Below are 20,876 nucleotides of genomic sequence, written 5' to 3'. Positions count from 1 at the left end.
AAAACCTGTGCCAGGGCCACACCACCCTCACAGAAAAGAATTTCCTGCCAATATCCCCTCCTGAGTCCATTTCTCCATCTGGCAAAGAACAGCACTGTTACATGGCTCTATAAAGTTGAATCGTGCAATGATGGGATGGTTTGGTTGGAAGGGACCTTAAAGCCAATCCAGTCCCTCCTGCTGCCAGGGGCAGAGACATCTTCCTGTCCAGTCTGGTCTGGGACACTTCCAGCAATGGACTTACATCTCCTGCATCTGTACACGTTTGAGTTACCCACAGCCCCTTTAAGAGACTCAGCTTGATGACTTAAAAGGAAGCGTTACGCAAGCAAGAGCTGCTTTGTCGGGACGGAACACTAGTGCTGAGGGTGTGAAATTGCTGAAGTGATCTCACAGCTGGGAACAACTCCTGATAAGCTGCTGGGAACAGCCAGGGGTCCTCCAGCACGGATCGGGTCGAACACTGCCCCTGCCCAGGTGGTGCTTCAGGGATCTCCCCCGTTAGCAAGGTAAGAGAAATCAATTTACTCTTTGCTCTGGGTTTGGGGAAGTGCAAGCTTCCTTTAGGAATCACAGTTCCTGTACTTAGCAAACACTTCCACACCTCCGGCAGACAGCCAGAGGACTTCTCCCCAGTCCAGCTGCTCTCCAGAGGCCACATCACCTCGGCAGCCCCGCGGTCAGCTCTGCGCTCCCCGCCCCCACGAACACGGAAGTGCATTATCCCAGAGCTTTGGGCAGGGGAGAGGATTGGCAGGACCTCTCTCTTTATGTGCTCTTGTTTAGTTTCTGTTTTCTTCTTGGACACTCCGAAGGGAAAGAGCCCAGAAGCGCTACTAACACTGAGCACACAAAGCTATTTGTTGTTGGCATCGTTCACACTGAAAGAGGGTTAGATACAGGGACACAGGGAAGAAATTCCTCTGTGTGTCGGTGGTCCGGCACTGGCACCAACTGGCCCACATCCCTGGCAGTGTCCAAGGCCAGGTTGGACGGGGCTTGGAGCAACCTGTGATAGTGGAAGGTGTCCCTGAGCATGGCAAGGAGAGGAATAGGATGAGCCTTCCCAGCCAAACCATTCACGATTGCTGTTTTTCTCTCTCCAGCTCCATCCCATAAAACACCAGAAAAGTGAAGCTGAAACTTTCTGATAAAAGCAAGCTGTCTCAGAAAACAAACAGGGATTTCTTTCTGCCCCTCAAACACCAGCTCTCCCCTGCTGAACAACAGGGTCTGCCCAAGGAGCTGGAGTGGGCTGATTTCTCTCTCTTTTGGTGGACATTTGTCCCTAAAATCAGCATCCTCAGAGTCTGCCAGCTCTGTTCTCTCTGCACAATCACTGGTGTTCACCTGCAAAGGCAGATGAGGCCAAACAACCCACACCTCCTGCTGCTTCCTCTCCAAACACTCCCTGTAACAACCCTGTGAAACTTGTGTCCGTGGGTAATATCAGTCATTCTTCTGAAAACTTCTTAATAATTAAATTGAGAACTTGTTACAATGTCCTGCTTAAGCTGTGCCAGGGGAAGTTTAGCTTAGACATCAGGAAAATCTTCACTGAAAGTGTGAATGGTCACTGGAATTGTCTGCACAGAGAGGCGGCAGAGTAATCATCCCTGTGAGTGTTTAAAAAAAGACTGGACGTGGCACTCAGTGCCAGGATGAGGAACTGTTGGTCATAGTTTGGACCTAGATGATCTCAAAGGTCTTTTCCAACCTAATTCATTTTGTGATTCTGTGCTATTATTTCAAGTAATTTGGATTAATTTGTGTTGTCACTTTCCCAAGGCACAAATCCCCTCAGCTTTGCTTCAAAACCTCAATCACAGCAGAATGTTTAAAAAAATCACCAAATTCATCGTCAATGAAATGGATCCAAGCAAAGAACTGGTCCCTGTCGAGAGCATCGCACACAATGAGCACTTCAGGCCCCTCTGTCTGCTGATAAAAAAAAGAAAATCAAAACGCGTATTCCACCCAGATCCCTACTACCAGCATACTCGGTTCACACTGCATGATGTGCTACTGCCTGGAAAAGAGGGTAAAAGCATAGGTAAACACAAAATTTATCAACATGAATTTATCAAATACCATAGATAATGTTTTTGAACCATTTGTGGCTGAACTCTACCAAGTTCCACCTTTCCTTTGTGTGATATACTTACAGTGCTGAGTCTGTGTAGTCTTGCTTAACATAACTCATGGAATTATTTCAGAGTCCATCCATCAAGATTCCAGCCAATTTACTCTCACACAAACCAGAGCTGACCAAGCTGATGGAGATCTCAGAATTTCAGTTGATCCTGCAAGTGTAGGGCTGAAAGGAGCTGCCTCCTTGTCCAACGAGTTTTCTATCAAGCCAGAAAAGAAGAGCGTATCACTGCAATCACTGGAGGAATTGAGAAGAGAAAGGTAAGGAATGACAAAGGGGGCACACACGCTCCAGTCCTCCCCTCATGCACACACCAGGTCAACAATGGGTTTTCAACAGCAAAAAACCAAGATTAAGACCTTAGGGCATGAATTTCCCCTAACTAGGCCAGGTTAGACAGTGAATGGAGTGACAAGGTCCCCCTGACCCTCCTCTTCTACAGGCTTATTCCCATGTTGTTGTTTGACACTGGACAAATACCAGGCACTGACAAAAGTCACTCGCTCTTCCCTGCTGCAGCTGGGCAGAGGAGAGAGAAAAAATTAAATGAAGGGCTCATGAGTTAAGGACCGTAAGGAAACACTCAAAAAGAAAAACAGGCTCAACTCAGAGGTACAGAATGAGTTTATTACCAATAAAATCAGAAGAAGATAATGACAAATGAACTAAGACCTTAACAACACCTTTTTGTCCCCCAGCCCCTCCCTCCTTCCCACTGACAGTGCCAGGGAAAGGCCATGGGGATTTTGGTCAGCTCATCACCCAGGGTTTTCTTCTGCTGCTCAGGGAGAGGAGTCCTTCCCTTGCTACACTGTGGGGTCCCTTCCCATGGGCAACAGTCCTCAGAACTGCTGTGGTGTGGGTCACTCTTCCACAGGTGCAGTCCTCCAGGGACAGGCTGCTCCAGCCTGGGAGCAGGGCCCCCTCTCTCCACTGGGTCTCCCACTGGATCACAGCCTCCTCCAGGCATCCACCTGCTCCAGCATGAGCGTGTCCCCCATGGGCTGTGGGTGGATCTCCGCATCCCTGTGGATCCCCATGGGCTGTGGGTGGATCTCTGCATCCCTGTGGATCCCCATGGGCTGTGGGTGGATCTCTGCATCCCTGTGGATCCCCATGGGCTGCAGGTGGATCTCTGCATCCCTGTGGATCCCCATGTGCTGCAGGGGCACAGCTGCTTCACCATGGTCTCATCACAGCCTGCAGAGGAATCATGGCTCTGGCACCTGCAGCACCTCCTGCCTCTCCTTCTCCAATGACCTTGGTATCTGCAGGGTGTTCTCCTCACATGTTCTCACCTCCTCCTCTTCTCTGGCTAGGAAAAATCTGTGTCCCAATTTGTTCTGATTTTCTCCTTAAGTATGTTTTATCACAGAGGTGTTACCAACCCCTCTCATTGGCCCAGCCTTGGCCAGCAGCATGTCCATCTTCAGCGCCATCAGGGACTGGCTCTGGTGGACGTGGTGGAAGCTTCTGGCAGCTTCTCACAGAAGCCACTTCTGTGAACCCCTGCTACCACAAACCAGGCCATGGAAAACCAACACATCCCCCCAAACTGCGTCAGCTGCTCCTGGTACTCCAGACCCATCCCATCCTTGTACTCTTTTAGGCAAGTCAACATGGACCATTCCTTCATCCTACAACTACGGAGAACGGACACCAATCTTTACGTGGTCACTGAAACCCTCGAAGCCTCCGAGGAGGCTGTGTACAAGGAATCCACCAAGGCCAGCGGGGGATTCATGGCCAAATTTTATGCCACATTGTTTGCAAAGGTTTGGCTTCTGTCTCCTTCCTTCCCCAACACCTGCACCCAGGTGTTCTAACAGGTTGTCTTCCTTGTCCAGACCACCAGAGAGAACAACCAAGGCATAGTCATACCCAAGGGCTGCACCCTGGCCTTCAGGACTACCCAACTACACATTAAAGATGGAGCATGGTGTAAGTAACTTCCAGAAAGGACCAGTTTCTCTCTTCCAGAAAAGATGCACAAAAGAAAAAATATTTTATGAAGAATCACCTAGCCGCAGATACACCCTGAACTTGTTTGCAAGGAGAGGGAGGCAGTGTGAGGGACAGAAATCACCTGGGGGAGGCCACACAAGCCCATGCAAGGTCAAAGAGCAACACAACCAAGATGCTGTTTGGGGAGGAGTCAGTAAGAAAATGAAAGAAGGAAGTCTCAGATATACTTTTCAGGAGCTGCAAAGCTCCTGCTGATAAATGGCAGAGAGCACAGTTTGGATTAGTTTATTTTCTAATCAGAAGAAAAGAATCAAGGTGAAAACAGGGTGGGTGACCAGCAGTGGGAAGGCTGCTTCAAAACAGAGTAAACGTCCTTTTTTTTCTCTTCCAGATCTGGGTCATATCCCAATGGAAGTAATGGTAATCCGAAGTTTACAAGGTGAGCATAAGTAATGTATTTCAGAGGTTCCACTTGCACTTTCTTACTTCGGGTAAAATGGAATCATCCAGCATAAAACAAATCAGCAGGAGTGATTAGCATTTGCCTCTTCCCTGACACATCACAACTGCTAAAATACTTTTCTCCATAAAAACACACATACAAGTATTTCATAATATAAGTTTAGAGCTGCCTGTGAACTCCTAGAACTCAAGTGACACATTTGGTTTCATTCTGGTTTGCAGCTCTCTCAGGAAAAAAAATAGCAGAGAAAGAAGTTAAATACTCCTGCCGAATTTTCCTCGAGTTGTCTTCTGACCTGCTGTCCATCATCTTAAACACCATCAAAGCTGTGATGAGAGACAAGAACCTCCTTGAAGAGCTCAGCCAGAAAGTAAGTGAAGCTCTTCTTACTGCCACCATTTAGAAATACAGACACATCCAGGACCACACCTCTTGCCCCACAAGTCACCTGCCCTGTGCCACAAATGTCCATCCAAAATTCCCCACTCAGCACATCTCTCTGATCTGGACAAGCAGCAGCCTCTGCCTTCAAATCCTGACATTTCTTTTCCTTGTTCCCCCAGATGGAAGAAGTTCCTGAGCAAAATGATGGTTATGAGCTGAAAACTGAGAGCCCAGACTTACAGGGCCTGTTCAGCACCTTACAGCATTCTCCAAGAGATAGTGTCCTTCTGCTGGCTGAGGGAATCACCTACGTCCTTGACGCTTTGCGTGGTGAGCCTTTGGGTCTTTAAGAGGGAAATCAAGGCAGGGATGACTCCCAGTCCTGCCATTCCCTCCTGCCTTCTTCTCATCCTCCTCCTCCTCAAGTGGAATCCCCATCCCAGTCCAATGGAGGGGAGAAGAGAGGAAAGAAACTCCCTCTGAACCCATCCAGGGCTCCCTGCTGCCTCAAAGTGATATCAGGGACAGGTTCTTATCCCAGAGGGTGCTCAGGCACTGAACACACTCCCCAGGGATTGGTCACAGCCGCAAGGCTCACAGAGCTCCAGGAGGGTTTGGACAACGCTCTCAGCACATGCTCACATTGCTGAGATTGTCCTGTGCAGGGATGGCAGTTGGACATCAATTATCCTTGTAGATCCCTTCCAACCCACTATTCCATGATTCTGTGAGTAACAGCCAGATCACTCTCACACTGAGCCTGCACAAATCATTTCCATTAAAACATCCAAAACAGGTTTGACCAAAGGAACATTTCTTACAAGGAATGATCACTTTTCCCACCTTCTTCGCTCTTCCCCATCCTGCTGTCAATTCCCATCCCACCACTAACCTTGGTGGGAGGCTTTGGATCCAAACCCAGTTTATTTCTGCAGAGTTAATGGAGGATCAGCTGCTGCTGCTGCTGGAATCCTTGGAAAGGAAGATTGTGTCCCAACAGCTGAAGCTGGTGAGAAAACACATCACACTGGGCTCCTTTCAAGGGGAGGCAGGATCTATGTTAATTATAACAACATTTCCATAGTGATGTCACAACTTCTCTTCTGTTTAAAATCCTTCTTTTCCTTTTTTAATTGTTTAAAGGTTGAAAATCTACTGAAACATGACCTGAAGAATGGGATGTGGCCTTTCTTTTTGGATGCCAGGCTCCTCTCCTTCCCACACGAGGAGGAACAGAGGTTAACCATTGCCCTGGTGGAGCTGAGTGGAGTGCAGCTCCAGGAAGATGGATCAGCCGTCCCTAGGGATCAACCCTTCGAGGCCGTGGCAGCCCTGTTTGTGGCCCTGTACGCCCTCAACCTCCTGAGTGGCTCCAAGTAGGAGGTACCTGGCCCTGCCCAGGGAAGCCCCACACAAGATCTTGGGAAATCTCTGCTGCAAGAGAGTTTTCTCTCCCAATATCATCCATGTTGATGCTCAAGGCTGCTTTGGCTGGCAAAAGCATGTTTAAGGCAGGAAAGTCAATTATGGATGCTAATGGCTGAATTTCAAAGTGGATATGTCTGTCTGTCTCCCCAAGAATACTGAGGGACAATAGGAAAATCACCAAGCTCAAATAATCACAGGCCTGGCACAAGTGCCTCACGTAATCCTGCTTCCCTCAAAATGCTGCTGCTGCTTCTGCAATCAGTAACTGGGAAAGGGAGGGGGAAAAGGGAATGGAAAGGGAATGCAGAGGGAAAAGGGAAAGGACACACAAAGGCAAAAATGAAATGCAGAGGAAAAGGGAGCAAATGAAAAGGAAACAAAAGCCAAAGGAAAACATCAGCAGTGATTCACCCTGGTCCCCCCCTGGTTCAGCAGGACATTCCATTAACTGCTAGCTGTAGGAACGTGACGGGATCCCAGAGGTTTCACTGACACCTCCCTGGTCCCATCTCCCCAGAATGGTCAAGAGATATGGGCAGCACTACAGAAAAGCACAGCAAATACTCTCATTATCATTTATAAATAAAGAGCAGATTCCTGCTAAGCAATTGGGTGTTCTCAAATGCAGTTTTTTAATTTCATGCATCTTTTCAGTCCCATGGCACATCTGACAACCTCAGGACTGAGGCTGTACCACAAATAAGGGCCCTTGCTATGGATACAGCCATCTCAGATAGAGAACTTCCTAAAGTAAAGCATGAATATTTTGATTACTCCTTTGTACAGTATTCCAAGAGGACTAATAGAAGTGAAGCATTCATATAAAAACGTGCACTTGAGTCCTGGAATCTTCACCTGGATGGCTTTTGCTGTCAAACAAGCATGGCAATGACTACAGGAAACATGGAATGGCTCAGGTTGGAAGGTACCTGAAGGCTCATCCATTACTGCCTCCTGCCATGGGCAGGGACACCTTCCACTAGCCCAGGTTGCTCCAAGCCACATCCAACCTGGCTTTGGACACTCCCAGGGATGGGGCAGTCACAGCTTCTCTGAAAACTTGTGCCAGGACCACACTACCCTACTTCACAGAATAAAATTTCTTGCCAATATGCCCTCCTGAGTCCATTTCTCCATCTGGCAAAGAACAGCACTGTTACATGGCTCTATAAAGTTGAATCGTGCAATGATGGGATGGTTTGGCTGGAAGGGACCTTAAAGCCAATCCAGTCCCTCCTGCTGCCAGGGGCAGAGACATCTTCCTGTCCAGTCTGGTCTGGGACACTTCCAGCAATGGACTTACATCTCCTGCATCTGTACAAGTTTTTGAGTTACCCACAGCCCCTTTAACAGACTGCTTGATGACTTAAAAGGAAGTGTTACGCAAGCAAGGGCTGATTCCTGAAAACGGAACACTGGTGCTGAGGGTGTGAAATTGCTGAAGTGATCTCACAGCTGGGAACAACTCCTGATAAGCTGCTGGGAACAGCCAGGGGTCCTCCAGCACGGATCGGGTCGAACACTGCCCCTGCCCAGGTGGTGCTTCAGGGATCTCCCCCGTTAGCAAGGTAAGAGAAATCAATTTACTCTTTGCTCTGGGTTTGGGGAAGTGCAAGCTTCCTTTAGGAATCACAGTTCCTGTACTTAGCAAACACTTCCACACCTCCGGCAGACAGCCAGAGGACTTCTCCCCAGTCCAGCTGCTCTCCAGAGGCCACATCACCTCGGCAGCCCCGCGGTCAGCTCTGCGCTCCCCGCCCCCACGAACACGGAAGTGCATTATCCCAGAGCTTTGGGCAGGGGAGAGGATTGGCGGGACCTCTCTCTTTACGTGCTCTTGTTTAGTTTCTGTTTTCTTCTTGGACACTCCGAAGGGAAAGAGCCCAGAAGCGCTACTAACACTGAGCACACAAAGCTATTTGTTGTTGGCATCGTTCACACTGAAAGAGGGTTAGATACAGGGACACAGGGAAGAAATTCCTCTGTGTGTCGGTGGTCCGGCACTGGCACCAACTGGCCCACATCCCTGGCAGTGTCCAAGGCCAGGTTGGACGGGGCTTGGAGCAACCTGTGATAGTGGAAGGTGTCCCTGAGCATGGCAAGGAGAGGAATAGGATGAGCCTTCCCAGCCAAACCATTCAGGATTGCTGAATTTCCCCTCTCCAGCTCCATCCCATAAAACACCAGAAAAGTGAAGCTGAAACTTTCTGATAAAAACAAGCTGTCTCAGAAAACAAACAGGGATTTCTTTCTGCCCCTCAAACACCAGCTCTCCCCTGCTGAACAACAGGGTCTGCCCAAGGAGCTGGAGTGGGCTGATTTCTCTCTCTTTTGGTGGACATTTGTCCCTAAAATCAGCATCCTCAGAGTCTGCCAGCTCTGTTCTCTCTGCACAATCAATGGTGTTCACCTGCAAAGGCAGATGAGGCCAAACAACCCACACCTCCTGCTGCTTCCTCTCCAAACACTCCCTGTAACAACCCTGTGAAACTTGTGTCCGTGGGTAATATCAGTCATTCTTCTGAAAACTTCTTAAGAAATAAATTAAGACCTTGTTACAATGTCCTGCTTAAGCTGTGCCAGGGGAAGTTTAGCTTAGACATCAGAAAAATCTTCACTGAAAGTGTGAATGGTCACTGGAATTGTCTGCCCAGAGAGGTGACACCGTAATCATCCCGGGCATGCTTAAAGAAAGACTGGACGTGGCACTCAGCACCGTGATTTAGTTGATGAGGAAAGGTTTCATCATAGCTTGGACTAGATGATCTCAAAGGTCTTTTCTCACCTAGATCATTCTGTGATCCTGTGCTAATATTACAAGTAATTTGGTTTGTGTTCCCTCTTTCCCAAGGCACAATTCTCCTTGGCTTTGCCTCAAAACCTCAATCACAGCAGAATGTTTAAAAAAGTCACCAAATTCATCGTAAATCAAACAGATCCAAGAGAGGAATTGGTCCCTGTCGAGAGCATCGCACACAATGAGCACTTCAGGCCCCTCTGTCTGCTGATAAAGAAAAGAAAATCAAAACGCATATTCCACCCAGATCCCTACTACCAGCGGACAGGGTTCACACTACATGATGTGCTGCTGCCTGGAGAAGATGGTAATCACAGAGGTAAAGCCCAAATTTATCACTATGAATTTATCAAATACCATAGATAATGTTTTTGAACCATTTGTGGCTGAACTCTACCAAGTTCCAGCTTTCCTTTTTGTGATATACTTACTGTGCTGAGTCTGTGTAGTCTTGCTTAACATAACTCATGGAATTATTTCAGAGCCCATCCATCAAGATTCCAGCCAATTTACTCTCACACAAACCAGAGCTGACCAAGCTGATGGAGATCTCAGCATTTCAGTTGATCCTGCAAGTGTAGGGCTGAAAGGAGCTGCCTCCTTGTCCAATGAGTTTTCTATCACGGTACAGAAGAAAAGCATATCACAGGAATCACTGGAGGAATTGAGAAGAGAAAGGTAAGGAATGACAAAGGGAGCACACACGCTCCATTCATTCCCCTCAAGCACACATCAGACCAAAAATATGTTTTCAACAGACTAAAAGCAACAATAAGACCTTAGGGCATGAATTTCCCCTAACTAGGCCAGGTTAGACAGTGAATGGAGTGACAAGGTCCCCACTGACCCTCCTCTTCTACAGACTTATACCCCTGTTGTTGTTTGACACTGGCCAAATGCCAGGCACTGACAAAAGTCACTCGCTCTTCCCTGCTACAGCTGGGCAGAGGAGAGAGAAAATATTAAACAAATGCTTCATGAGTTGAGATGAGGACCGAGAGAATATACTCAAAGGGCAAAACAGGTTCAACTTAGAGGGACAAAATGAGTTTATTGCCAGCAAAATCAGAGGAAGATAATGACAAATGAACGAAGACCTTAAAAACACCTTTTTGTCCCCCAGCCCCTCCCTCCTTCCCACTCACAGTGCCAGGGAAAGGCCATGGGGGTTTTGGTCAGCTCATCACCCAAGGTTTTCTGCTGCTGCTGCTCAGGAAGAGGAGTCCTTCCCCTGCTACACTGTGGGGTCCTTTCCCATGGGAGACAGTTTTCCATGAACTTCTCCAGCATGGTTCCAAATCTCACCAGCAGCAGTCCTGCCAAAACTGCTGCAAGTGCCGTCCTTCCCATGGGCAACAGTCCTCAGAACTGCTGTGGTGTGGGTCACTCTTCCACAGGTGCAGTCCTCCAGGGACAGGCTGCTCCAGCCTGGGAGCAGGGCCCCCTCTCTCCTCTGGGTCTCACACTGGATCACAGCCTCCTCCAGGCATCCACCTGCTCCAGCATGAGCGTGTCCCCATGGGCTGTTTGTGGATCTCCGCATCCCTGTGGATCCCCATGTGCTGCAGGGGCACAGCTGCTTCACCATGGTCTCATCACAGCCTGCAGAGGAATCATGGCTCTGGCACCTGCAGCACCTCCTGCCTCTCCTTCTCCAATGACCTTGGTATCTGCAGGGTGTTCTCCTCGCATGTTCTCACCTCCTCCTCCTCTCTGGCTAGGAAAAATCTGTGTCCCAATTTGTTCTGATTTTCTCCTCAAGTATGTTATCACAGAGGTGTTACCAACCCCTCTCATTGGCCCAGCCTTGGCCAGCAGCATGTCCATCTTCAGCGCCATCAGGGACTGGCTCTGGTGGACATGGTGGAAGCTTCTGGCAGCTTCTCACAGAAGCCACTTCTGTGAACCCCTGCTACCACAAACAGGCCATGGAAAACCAACACATCCCCCCAGCTGTGTCAGCTGCTCCTGGTGCTCCAGACCCACCCCATCCTTCTCTTTCAGGGAAATCAACATGGACCATTCATTCATCCGACAGCTACAGAGAACAGATATTGAGCTCTATGTGGTCACTGAAATCCTCGAAGCCTCCGAGGAGGCTGTGTACAAGGAATCCACCAAGGCAGACGGGGGCTTCTGGGCCAAATTTTATGCCACATTGTTTGCAAAGGTTTGGCTTCTGTCTCCTTCCTTCCCCAAAACCTGCACCCAGGTGTTCTAACAGGATGTTTTCTTTGACCAGGGCACCAGAGAGAACACCCAAAGCATAGTCATACCCAAGGGCTGCACCCTGGCCTTCAGGATCATCCAGATACACATTAAAGATGGAGCATGGGGTAAGTAACTTCCAGAAATGACCAATTCCTCCATTCTAGAAAAGGTGCAGAAGAGGAAGAATATTTTGTGAAGAATCACCTAGCCGCAGATACACCCTGAACTTGTTTGCAAGGAGAGGGAGGCAGTGTGAGGGACAGAAATCACCTGGGGGAGGCCACACAGCCCATGCAAGTTCAAAGAGCAACACAAGCAAGATGCTGTTTGGGGAGGAGTCAGTAAGAAAATGAAAGAAGGAAGTCTCAGATATACTTTTCAGGAGCTGCAAAGCTCCTGCTGATAAATGGCAGAGAGCACAGTTTGAATTAGTTTATTTTCTAATCAGAAGAAAAGAATCAAGGTGAAAACAGGGTGGGTGACCAGCAGTGGAAAAGCTGGTATCAAACACAGTAAACGTCCTTTTTTTCTCTTTCAGATCTGGGTCATATCCCAATGGAAGTAATGGTAATCCGAAGTTTACAAGGTGAGCATAAGTAATGTACTTCAAAGCTTTCACTTGGACAGCTTTTACCTGCTTTGGGTAACATGGAATCTCCCAGCATAAAACAAATCAACAGGAGTGATTAGCATTTGCCTCTTCCCTGACACATCACAACTGCCCAAATGCCTTATTGCTTCAAAAAAAGTCATATGAGTGTTTCAAACTCTGAGTTTAGAAATGCCTGTATCCTAGAACACAAGTGACACATTTGGTTTCATTCTGGTTTGCAGCTCTCTCAGGAAAAAAAATAGTGGAGAGTGAAGTTGAAAAGAACTGTCAAATTTTCTTGAAGTTCTCTTCTGACCTGCTGCTCATAGTCTTAAACACCATCAAAGCTGTGATGACAGACAAGAACCTCCTTGAAGAGCTCAGCCAGAAAGTAAGTGAAGCTCTTCTTACTGCCACCATTTAGAAATACAGACACATCCAGGACCACACCTCTTGCCCACAGGTCACCTGCCCTGTGCCAAAACTGTCCATCCAAAATTCCCCACTCAGCACATCTCTCTGATTTGGACAAGCAGCAGCCTCTGCCCTCAGATCCTGACATTTCTGTTCCTTGTTCCCCCAGATGGAAGAAGTTCCTGAGCAAAACGATGGTTATGAGCTGAAAACTGAGAGCCCAGACTTACAGGGCCTGTTCAGCACCTTACAGCATTCTCCAAGAGATCGTGTCCTTCTGCTGGCTGAGGGAATCACCTACGTCCTTGACGCTTTGCATGGTGAGCCTTTGGGTCTTAAAGAGCGAAATCAAGGCAGGGATGACTCCCAGTCCTGCCATTCCCTCCTGCCTTCTTCTCATCCTCCTCCTCCTCAAGTGGAATCCCCATCCGAGTCCCATGGAGGGGAGAGGAGGGGAACTCCCTCTGCACCCATCCAGGGCTCCCAGCTCCCTCAAAGTGTGGTCACAGCTTCCTCCCAAGGGGCAGCCCAGATCTCTGCTCTGGTGACCAGCGACAGGACCCAAGCAAATGGATGGAGCTGTGTCTGGGACAGTTAGGTTGATATCAGGAACAGGTTCTTGTCCCAGAGGGTGCTCAGGCACTGAACACACTCCCCAGGGATTGGTCACAGCCCCAAGGCTCACAGAGCTCCAGGAAGGTTTGGACAACGCTCTCAGCACATGCTCACATTGCTGAGATTGTCCTGTGCAGGGATGGCAGTTGGACATCAATTATCCTTGTAGATCCCTTCCAACCCACTATTCCATGATTCTGTGAGTAACAGCCAGATCACTCTCACACTGAGCCTGCACAAATCATTTCCATTAAAACATCCAAAACACCTTTGACCAAAGGAACATTTCCTACATGGAGTGATCAATATTCCCATCCTCTTCACTCTTTCCCATCCTGCTCTCTATTCACATCCCACCACTAACCTTGGTGGGAGGCTTTGGATCCAAACCCATTTTTTTTCTGCAGAGTTAATGGAGGGTCAGCTGCTGCTGCTGCTGGAATCCTTGGAAAGGAAGATTGTGTCCCAACAGCTGAAGCTGGTGAGAACACACATCACACTGGGCTCCTTTCAAGGGGAGGCAGGGGCTATGTTAATTATAACAACATTTCCACTGTGATGTCACAAGTTGACAACTGATGGAAATTCTTGATTTTGCTTTTTTGTTGTTTTTGCTGTGAAGGTTTCATACCTCTTAGAACATGGCCTGGATAAGGGGAAGAAGGGATTGCACGTGGAGGCCGAGCTCCTCTCCTTCCCACACGAGGACGAACAGATGTTAACCATTGCCCTGGTGGAGCTGAGTGGAGTGCAGCTCCAGGAAGATGGATCAGCTGTCCCTAGGGATCGACCCTTCGAGGCCGTGGCAGCCCTGTTTGTGGCCCTGTACGCCCTCAACCTCCTGAGTGGCTCCAAGTAGGAGGTACCTGGCCCTGCCCAGGGAAGCCCCACGCAAGATCTTGGGAAATCTCTGCTGATGAGAGAGTTTTCTCTCCCAGTATCATTATTACTGATGCTCAAGGCTTCCTTGGCTGGCAAAAGCATATTTAAGGCTAGAAAGTCAATTATGAGTGCTAAAGTCTGAATATCAAAGTGGATATGTCAGTTTGCCTCCCCAAGAATACTGAAGGACATCAGGAAAATCCACAAGCTCAAATAATCACAGGGAAAGGAAATGCAGAGGGAAAGGGGAGATGCAAGGAAAAAGGGAAAGGACACAGAAAGGCAAAAGTGAAATGCAGAGGAAAAGGGATGAAATGAAAAGGAAACAAAAGCCAAGGGAAAACATCAGCAGTGATTCACCCTGGTCCCCCTCTGGTTCAGCAGTAAGTTCCATTAACTGCTGGCTGTAGGAACATGACGGGATCCCAAAGGTTTCACTGACACCTCCCTGGTCCCATCTCCTCGAGATCCTCAAGAATCACAAGCAGCACTTCAGAGAAACACTATAAATACTCTCATTATCACTTTATAAATAAAGAGCAGCTTCTTGCTAAGCTATTGGGTGTTCTCAAAGGCAATTTCTTACTTTTGTCTCTTTTTGGTCCCATGGCACATCTGACAACCTCAGGACTGAGGCTGTACCACAAATAAGGGCCCTTGCTATGAATACAGCCATCTCAGGTAGAGAACTTTCTAAAGTAAAGCATGAATATTTTGATTACTCCTTTGTACAGTATTCCAAGAGGACTAATAAAAGTGAAGTATTCAGGTAAAAACTTGATTCCAGCACTTGAGTCCTGGAATCTTCACCTGGATGGCTTTTGCTGTCAAACAAGCATGGCAATGTGTCCAGGAATCATGGAAACAAGGCTTGGGTTGGAAGGCACATTAAGGCTCCAGGGACGTTCCCAGCCCCAGCCATGGGCAGGGACACCGTCCACTAGCCCAGGTTGCTCTAAGCCACATCCAACCAGGCTTTGGACACTCCCAGGGATGGGGCAGCCACAGCTTCTCTGAAAACCTGTGCCAGGGCCCCACCACCCTCACAGAAAAGAATTTCCTGCCAATATCCCCTCCTGAGTCCATTTCTCCATCTAGCAAAGAACAGCACTGTTACATGGCTCTATAAAGTTGAATCATGCAATGAGGGGATGGTTTGGCTGGAAGGGACCTTAAAGCCAATCCAGTCCCTCCTGCTGCCAGGGGCAGAGACATCTTCCTGTCCAGTCTGGTCTGGGACACTTCCAGCAATGGACTTACATCTCCTGCATCTGTACAAGTTTGAGTTACCCACAGCCCCTTTAACACACTTCTTGATGACTTAAAAGGAAGTGTTACGCAAGCAAGAGATGGTTTGTGGAAGTGGAACACTGGTGCTGAGGGTGTAAAATTGCTGAAGTGACCTCACAGCTGGGAACAACTCCTGATAAGCTGCTGGGAACAGCCAGGGGTCCTCCAGCACATATTGGGTCTAACATTGTCCCTTCCCAGGAGTTGTTTCATTGAGCCCTCCATTAGCAAGGTAAGAGAAATCAATTTACTCTTTGCTCTGGGTTTGGGGAAGTGCAAGCCTCCTGTGCAAGTGACATTTCCTTTACTTAAGCAAACGCTTCCACACCTCCGGCAGACAGCCAGAGGACTTCTCCCCAGTCCAGCTGCTCTCCAGAGGCCACATCACCTCGGCAGCCCCACGGTCTGCTCTGCACACCTACCACCCTACAAACAGGCAAGTGCATTATCCCAGAGCTTTGCACCGGGGAAAGGACTGGTGGGAGTTCTCTTCTAAGTGCTCCTGTTTAGTTTCTCTTTTCTTCTTGGACACTTTCAAGGGAATGAGTCCTGCAAGGGCTACTAGCCTTGAGCACTCAAAGCTATTTGTCTTGGAATGGTTTAAACTCAAAGAGGACATGCTTAGATGGGATACTGGCAAGAAATCCTCCCTGTGAGAGTGCTGAGGCCCCAGAACAGGTTGCCCAGAGAAGCTGTGCCTGCCCCATTCCTGGAAGTGTCTATAACCAGGGTTGATGGGGCTTGGAGCAACATGGGAAACTGGAAGGTGTCTCTGACCATGGCAAGGAGAGGAATGGGATAAGCCCTAAGGTCCCTTCCAACCAAAACAATTCTGGATTGCTCAATTTCCCCTCCCCAGCTCCATCCCGTAAAACCAGAAAAGTGAAACTGAAACTTTTTGATAAAGCTGTCTCAGAAAAGAAACCGGGATTTCTTTCTGCTCCTTGAACAGCAGCTCTCCCCTGCAGATCAACGGGGTCTGCAAAATGAGGCTTAGCTGGCTGGGCTGATTTCTCTCTGTTTCCTGGGACATTTGTCCCCAGAATCAGCACCCTTAGTGTCTGCCAGCTCTGTTCTCTCTGCACAATCACTGGGGTTCACCTGCAAAGGCAGACAGCGCCAAACAACCCACAGCTCATGCTGCTTCCTCTCCAAACACTCCCTGTAAAAACCCTGTGAAACTTGTGTCCTTGTACAATGAGGGGGATTTTGAGTCATTATTTTAAAATCTTCTTAATCATTAAAGTAACACTTTGTTTCAATGTTCTCTTATTATGTCAAGTAATTCAGGTTAGCTTGTGTTTCCTCTTTCCCAAGGCACATATCCCCTTGGCTTTGCTTCAAAACCTCAAACACAGCAGAATGTTTAAAAAACTCACCAAGTTCATCGTAAATCAAATGGATCCATGCAAAGAACTGGTCCCTGTCGAGAGCATCGCAGGCAATGAGCACTTCAGGCCTCTCTATCTTCTGAAAAAAAAAACCAAACCAAAAACCATATTTCACCGAGCTCCCTACTACCAGCGGACAGGGTTCACACTGCATGATGTGCTGCTGCCTGGAAAAGAGGGTAAAAGCATAGGTAAAGACAAAATTTATCACTATGAATTTATCAAATACCATAGATAATGTTTTTGAACCATTTGTGGCTGAACTCGGTAGAGTTCCACCTTTCTTGTGTATGATAATACAGCCCTGAGCCTGTATAGTCCTGCTTAACATAACTCATGGAATTATTTCAGAGTCCATCCATCAAGATTCCAGCCAATTTACTCTCACAAAAACCTGTGCTGACCAAGCTGATGGAGGTCTCAGCATTTCATTTGACCCTGCAAGCGTAGAGCTGAAAGGAGCTGCCTCATTGTCCAAAGAGTTTTCCATTACGCCACAGAAGAAGAGTGTATCACTGGAATCACTGGAGGAATTGAGAAGAGAAAGGTAAGGAATGAGAAAGGGAGCACACATGCTCCAGTCATCCCCCTCCAGCACACATCAGATCAACAAGGGATTTTCAACAGCTTAAAACCTTAAGGCCTGAATTCCCTCTAACTAGGCCAGGTGAGACAGCGAATGGAGTGACAAGGTCCCCCCTGAGCCTTCTCTTCAATAGGCTCATCCCCCCCAGCTGCCTCAGCTGCTCCTGGTGCTCCAGACCCTTCCTAACATTTTTCCTCTTTTAGGGAAATCAACATGGATCATTCCTTCATCCAACAACTACAGAGAAGAGACATCAGTCTATACTTGGTCACTGAAATCCTTGAAGCCTCAGAGGAGGCCATCTACAAGGAATCCACCAAGGCAGACAGGGGTTTCAAGACCAAACTTTATGCCACACTCTGTGCACAGGTTTGGCTTCTCTTTCCTTCCTTCCCCAAAACCTGCACCCAGGTGTTCTAACAGGTTGTTTTCTTTGTCCAGAGCACCAGGGATGACAAACAAAGCATAGTCATACCCAAGGGCTGCACCCTGGCCTTCAGGACCATCCAGATACACATTAGAGATGGAGCATGGGGTAAGTAACTTCCAGAAATGACAAAATCCTGCATTCCAGGAACAGTGCAAAAGAGGAAGAAGATTTCATGAAGAATCACCTGGCCCCAGCACACCCTAACTTGTTTGCAAGAAGAGGGAGGCAGTGTGAGGGACAGAAATCACCTGGGGGAGACCACACAGCCCATGCAAGGTCAAAGATGCTCTTTGGGGAGGAATCAGTAAAGAACGGAAAAAAGGAAGTCTCTGATCTACATTTCAGGAGCCGCAGAGCTCCTGTTGATAAATGGCAGAGAGCAGAGTTTTGGTGTTTCTTTTCCTTTCCTAGTCAGAAGAGAGGACTCAGGGAGGAAACTGGCTGTGTGACCACCACTAGGAAGGCTGGTACAGAAAACTGTCCTTTTTGTCCTCTTTCAGATCTAGATTATTTCCCGGCAGAACCTGTGAGAATGCAAGCTTACGTAGCTGATGGTAAGTAATGTATCTTACTGCTTCCATATGCACAACTTCTAGATGCACTGGGTAAGATGGAATCTCCCAGCATAAAACAAATCAACAGGAGCGATTTGCATTTGTCTCTTCCCTGACACATTACAACTGCCCAAATGCCTTATTGCTTCAAAAACACACATACGAGTATTTCATAATGTGAGTTTAGAGCTGCCTGTGAACTCCTAAAACGCAAGTGACACATTTGGTCTCATTCGGGTTTGCAGGTCCCTCACTAGGAAAATTAGGAGTAGTGGTGACAGAAATTAATTACTCCTGCCGAATTTTCCTCGAGTTGTCTTCTGACCTGCTGCTCATAGTCTTAAACACCATCAAAGCTGTGATGACAGACAAGAACCTCCTTGAAGAGCTCAGCCAGAAAGTAAGTGAAGCTCTTCTTACTGCCACCATTTAGAAATACAGACACATCCAGGACCACACCTCTTGCCCCACAAGTCACCTGCCCTGTGCCACAAATGTCCATCCAAAATTCCCTACTCAGCACATCTCTCTGATTTGGACAAGCAGCAGCCTCTGCCCTCAGATCCTGACATTTCTGTTCCTTGTTCCCCCAGATGGAAGAAGTTCCTGAGCAAAATGATGGTTATGAGCTGAAAACTGAGAGCCCAGACTTACAGGGCCTGTTCAGCACCTTACAGCATTCTCCAAGAGATCGTGTCCTGCTGGCAGAGGGAATCACCTACGTCCTTGACGCTTTGCATGGTGAGCCTTTGGGTCTTTAAGAGCGAAATCAAGGCAGGGATGACTCCCAGTCCTGCCATTCCCTCCTGCCTTCTTCTCATCCTCCTCCTCCTCCTCCTCCTCCTCCTCAAGTGGAATCCCCATCCGAGTCCCATGGAGGGGAGAGGAGGGGAACTCCCTCTGCACCCATCCAGGGCTCGCAGCTCCCTCAAAGTGTGGTCACAGCTTCCTCCCAAGGGGCAGCCCAGATCTCTGCTCTGGTGACCAGCGACAGGACCCAAGCAAATGGATGGAGCTGTGTCTGGGACACTTAGGTTGATATCAGGGACAGGTTCTTATCCCAGAGGGTGCTCAGGCACTGAACACACTCCCCAGGGATTGGTCACAGCCGCAAGGCTCACAGAGCTCTGGGAGTTTTGGACAACGCTCTCAGCACATGCTCACATTGCTGAGATTGTCCTGTGCAGGGATGGCAGTTGGACATCAATTATCCTTGTAGATCCCTTCCAACCCACTATTCCATCATTCTGTGAGTAACAGCCAGATCACTCTCACACTGAGCCTGCACAAATCATTTCCATTAAAACATCCAAAACACCTTTGACCAAAGGAACATTTCCTACAAGGAATGATCACTTTTCCCACCCTCTTCGCTCTTTCCCATCCTGCTCTCCATTCCCATCCCACCACTAACCTTGGTGGGAGGCTTTGGATCCAAACCCAGTTTATTTCTGCAGAGTTAATGGAGGATCAGCTGCTGCTGCTGCTGGAATCCTTGGAAAGGAAGATTGTGTCCCAACAGCTGAAGCTGGTGAGAACACACATCACACTGGGCTCCTTTCAAGGGGAGGCAGGGGCTATGTTAATTATAACAACATTTCCACTGTGATGTCACAAGTTGACAACTGATGGAAATTCTTGATTTTGCTTTTTTGTTGTTGTTGCTGTGAAGGTTGAAATCCTCCTGAAACATGGCCTGGATAAGGGGCAGGAGAGTTTCCTTGTGGATTCTGAGCTGCTCTCCTTCCCACACGAGGAGGAACAGATGTTAACCATCGCCCTGGTGGAGCTGAGTGGAGTGCAGCTCCAGGAAGATGGATCAGCTGTCCCTAGGGATCAACCCTTCGAGGCCGTGGCAGCCCTGTTTGTGGCCCTGTACGCCCTCAACCTCCTGAGTGGCTCCAAGTAGGAGGTACCTGGCCCTGCCCAGGGAAGCCCCACGCAAGATCTTGGGAAATCTCTGCTGATGAGAGAGTTTTCTCTCCCAATATCATCCTTGTTGATACTCAAGGGTGCTTTGGCTGGCAAAAGCAAATTTAAGGCAGGAAAACTCATTATGGATATTAAAGGTTCGATATCAAAATGGATTTGTTTCACTGACACCTCCCTGGTCCCAACACTTCCATCATCCCTGAGATGATTGAGAGACACAGGCAGCAGTTTAAAACAACCATACTCTGATTGCCCTTTTATAAATAAAGACAACCTTCTTGCTTTGCAACTGCGTGTTCTCAAAGTCACTTTCCTAATTCTGTATGCTTTTGGTCGCACAGCACATCTGACAAGTTCGGGATGCCGTACGAAAAATACAGGCATTTAACCCTGGGGGGACGTCGGGGTTCCCTCAGGCTGTGCAGCCCTGGGAGGGTCCCTGCAGGCCAGGGCTGCCTGCAGCACGGGGCAGCACTGCTCACCTGTGTGGGCACCGACGGCTCTGAGAGGACCTCCAGCACCAGGGGCCAGACTGCCTTGCAACAGCTGCAAGGGGAGCCCGGCCCCAACCTGGAACCGTCATGGGACCCTTTGGCCCCAGTCCCAGACCAGACCCCTCACAGAACCCCCAGCTTCAACCTGCCCCCTCATGAGACCCCCCTCCCAGCCCCCAGCCCGCCTCCTCACCGGACCACTCACGGGATTCCCGATCCCAGCCCAGGCACTCACAGGATTCCCAAGCCCACAAGGGACCCTTCACGAGATCCCCGATCCCAGCCCAGGCACTCAC

General features: G+C 48.5%; 3 protein-coding genes across 7 annotated transcripts; all 3 read left to right on the top strand.

Moving 5' to 3' along the window:
• The first annotated feature begins 352 nt into the window (after positions 1-352).
• On the top strand, positions 353-7,000 carry LOC136302055 (gasdermin-A3-like). The gene is made up of 10 exons (XM_066205366.1): positions 353-509; positions 1,789-2,053; positions 2,217-2,412; positions 3,762-3,927; positions 4,000-4,093; positions 4,509-4,556; positions 4,802-4,950; positions 5,144-5,294; positions 5,900-5,973; positions 6,108-7,000. The coding sequence occupies exons 2-10, from the start codon at positions 1,834-1,836 to the stop codon at positions 6,342-6,344; spliced, it is 1,335 nt and encodes a 444-aa protein (XP_066061463.1). The 5' UTR covers positions 353-509; positions 1,789-1,833; the 3' UTR covers positions 6,345-7,000.
• A 90-nt stretch (positions 7,001-7,090) lies between these two features.
• LOC136302054 (gasdermin-A-like) lies at positions 7,091-14,481 on the top strand. Its single transcript, XM_066205365.1, has 10 exons — positions 7,091-7,960; positions 9,244-9,508; positions 9,672-9,867; positions 11,194-11,359; positions 11,432-11,525; positions 11,939-11,986; positions 12,235-12,383; positions 12,576-12,726; positions 13,429-13,502; positions 13,644-14,481. Exons 2-10 carry the CDS (start codon positions 9,289-9,291, stop codon positions 13,878-13,880), a joined length of 1,335 nt encoding a protein of 444 aa, XP_066061462.1. The 5' UTR covers positions 7,091-7,960; positions 9,244-9,288; the 3' UTR covers positions 13,881-14,481.
• Positions 13,804-20,358, top strand: LOC136302053 (gasdermin-A3-like). 5 transcript variants are annotated; one of them, XM_066205363.1, is made up of 11 exons: positions 14,854-15,425; positions 15,531-15,629; positions 16,511-16,775; positions 16,936-17,131; positions 17,374-17,539; positions 17,612-17,705; positions 18,101-18,154; positions 18,400-18,554; positions 18,748-18,895; positions 19,612-19,685; positions 19,827-20,358. In XM_066205363.1, exons 3-11 carry the CDS (start codon positions 16,556-16,558, stop codon positions 20,061-20,063), a joined length of 1,344 nt encoding a protein of 447 aa, XP_066061460.1. In that variant the 5' UTR covers positions 14,854-15,425; positions 15,531-15,629; positions 16,511-16,555; the 3' UTR covers positions 20,064-20,358. The 5 variants fall into 5 exon arrangements, with proteins under 5 accessions (XP_066061461.1, XP_066061460.1, XP_066061459.1 ...); XM_066205362.1 differs by having other exon boundaries at positions 15,507-15,629; XM_066205364.1 differs by lacking the exons at positions 14,854-15,425; positions 15,531-15,629 and adding an exon at positions 13,804-13,883.
• The last annotated feature ends 518 nt before the right edge of the window (positions 20,359-20,876 follow it).

This window comes from Chamaea fasciata, unplaced genomic scaffold, assembly GCF_029207755.1.
Source record: "Chamaea fasciata isolate MVZ Bird 193981 ecotype frontalis unplaced genomic scaffold, bChaFas1.0.hap1 SCAF_27, whole genome shotgun sequence".
NCBI lineage: Eukaryota > Metazoa > Chordata > Aves > Passeriformes > Sylviidae > Chamaea > Chamaea fasciata.
The sequence above is the reverse complement of the archived record's forward strand: the minus strand, read 5'-3'. Positions and strand labels throughout refer to the sequence as shown.

Bases quoted from the DNA above. Each gene is read 5' to 3' on its own strand.
- LOC136302055 (XM_066205366.1), top strand. From the start codon at position 1,834: ATGTTTAAAAAAATCACCAAATTCATCGTCAATGAAATGGATCCAAGC. The intron at 4,094-4,508 runs GTAAGTAACTTC...TTTCTCTTCCAG, and splicing joins CATTAAAGATGGAGCATGGT to ATCTGGGTCATATCCCAATG. The intron at 5,974-6,107 runs GTGAGAAAACAC...AATTGTTTAAAG, and splicing joins TGTCCCAACAGCTGAAGCTG to GTTGAAAATCTACTGAAACA.
- LOC136302053 (XM_066205360.1), top strand. From the start codon at position 16,391: ATGAGGGGGATTTTGAGTCATTATTTTAAAATCTTCTTAATCATTAAA. The intron at 17,540-17,611 runs GTTTGGCTTCTC...TTCTTTGTCCAG, and splicing joins ATGCCACACTCTGTGCACAG to AGCACCAGGGATGACAAACA. The intron at 18,555-18,747 runs GTAAGTGAAGCT...TTGTTCCCCCAG, and splicing joins TTGAAGAGCTCAGCCAGAAA to ATGGAAGAAGTTCCTGAGCA.
- LOC136302054 (XM_066205365.1), top strand. From the start codon at position 9,289: ATGTTTAAAAAAGTCACCAAATTCATCGTAAATCAAACAGATCCAAGA. The intron at 11,987-12,234 runs GTGAGCATAAGT...TCTGGTTTGCAG, and splicing joins GGTAATCCGAAGTTTACAAG to CTCTCTCAGGAAAAAAAATA. The intron at 12,727-13,428 runs GTGAGCCTTTGG...TTTTTTCTGCAG, and splicing joins CGTCCTTGACGCTTTGCATG to AGTTAATGGAGGGTCAGCTG.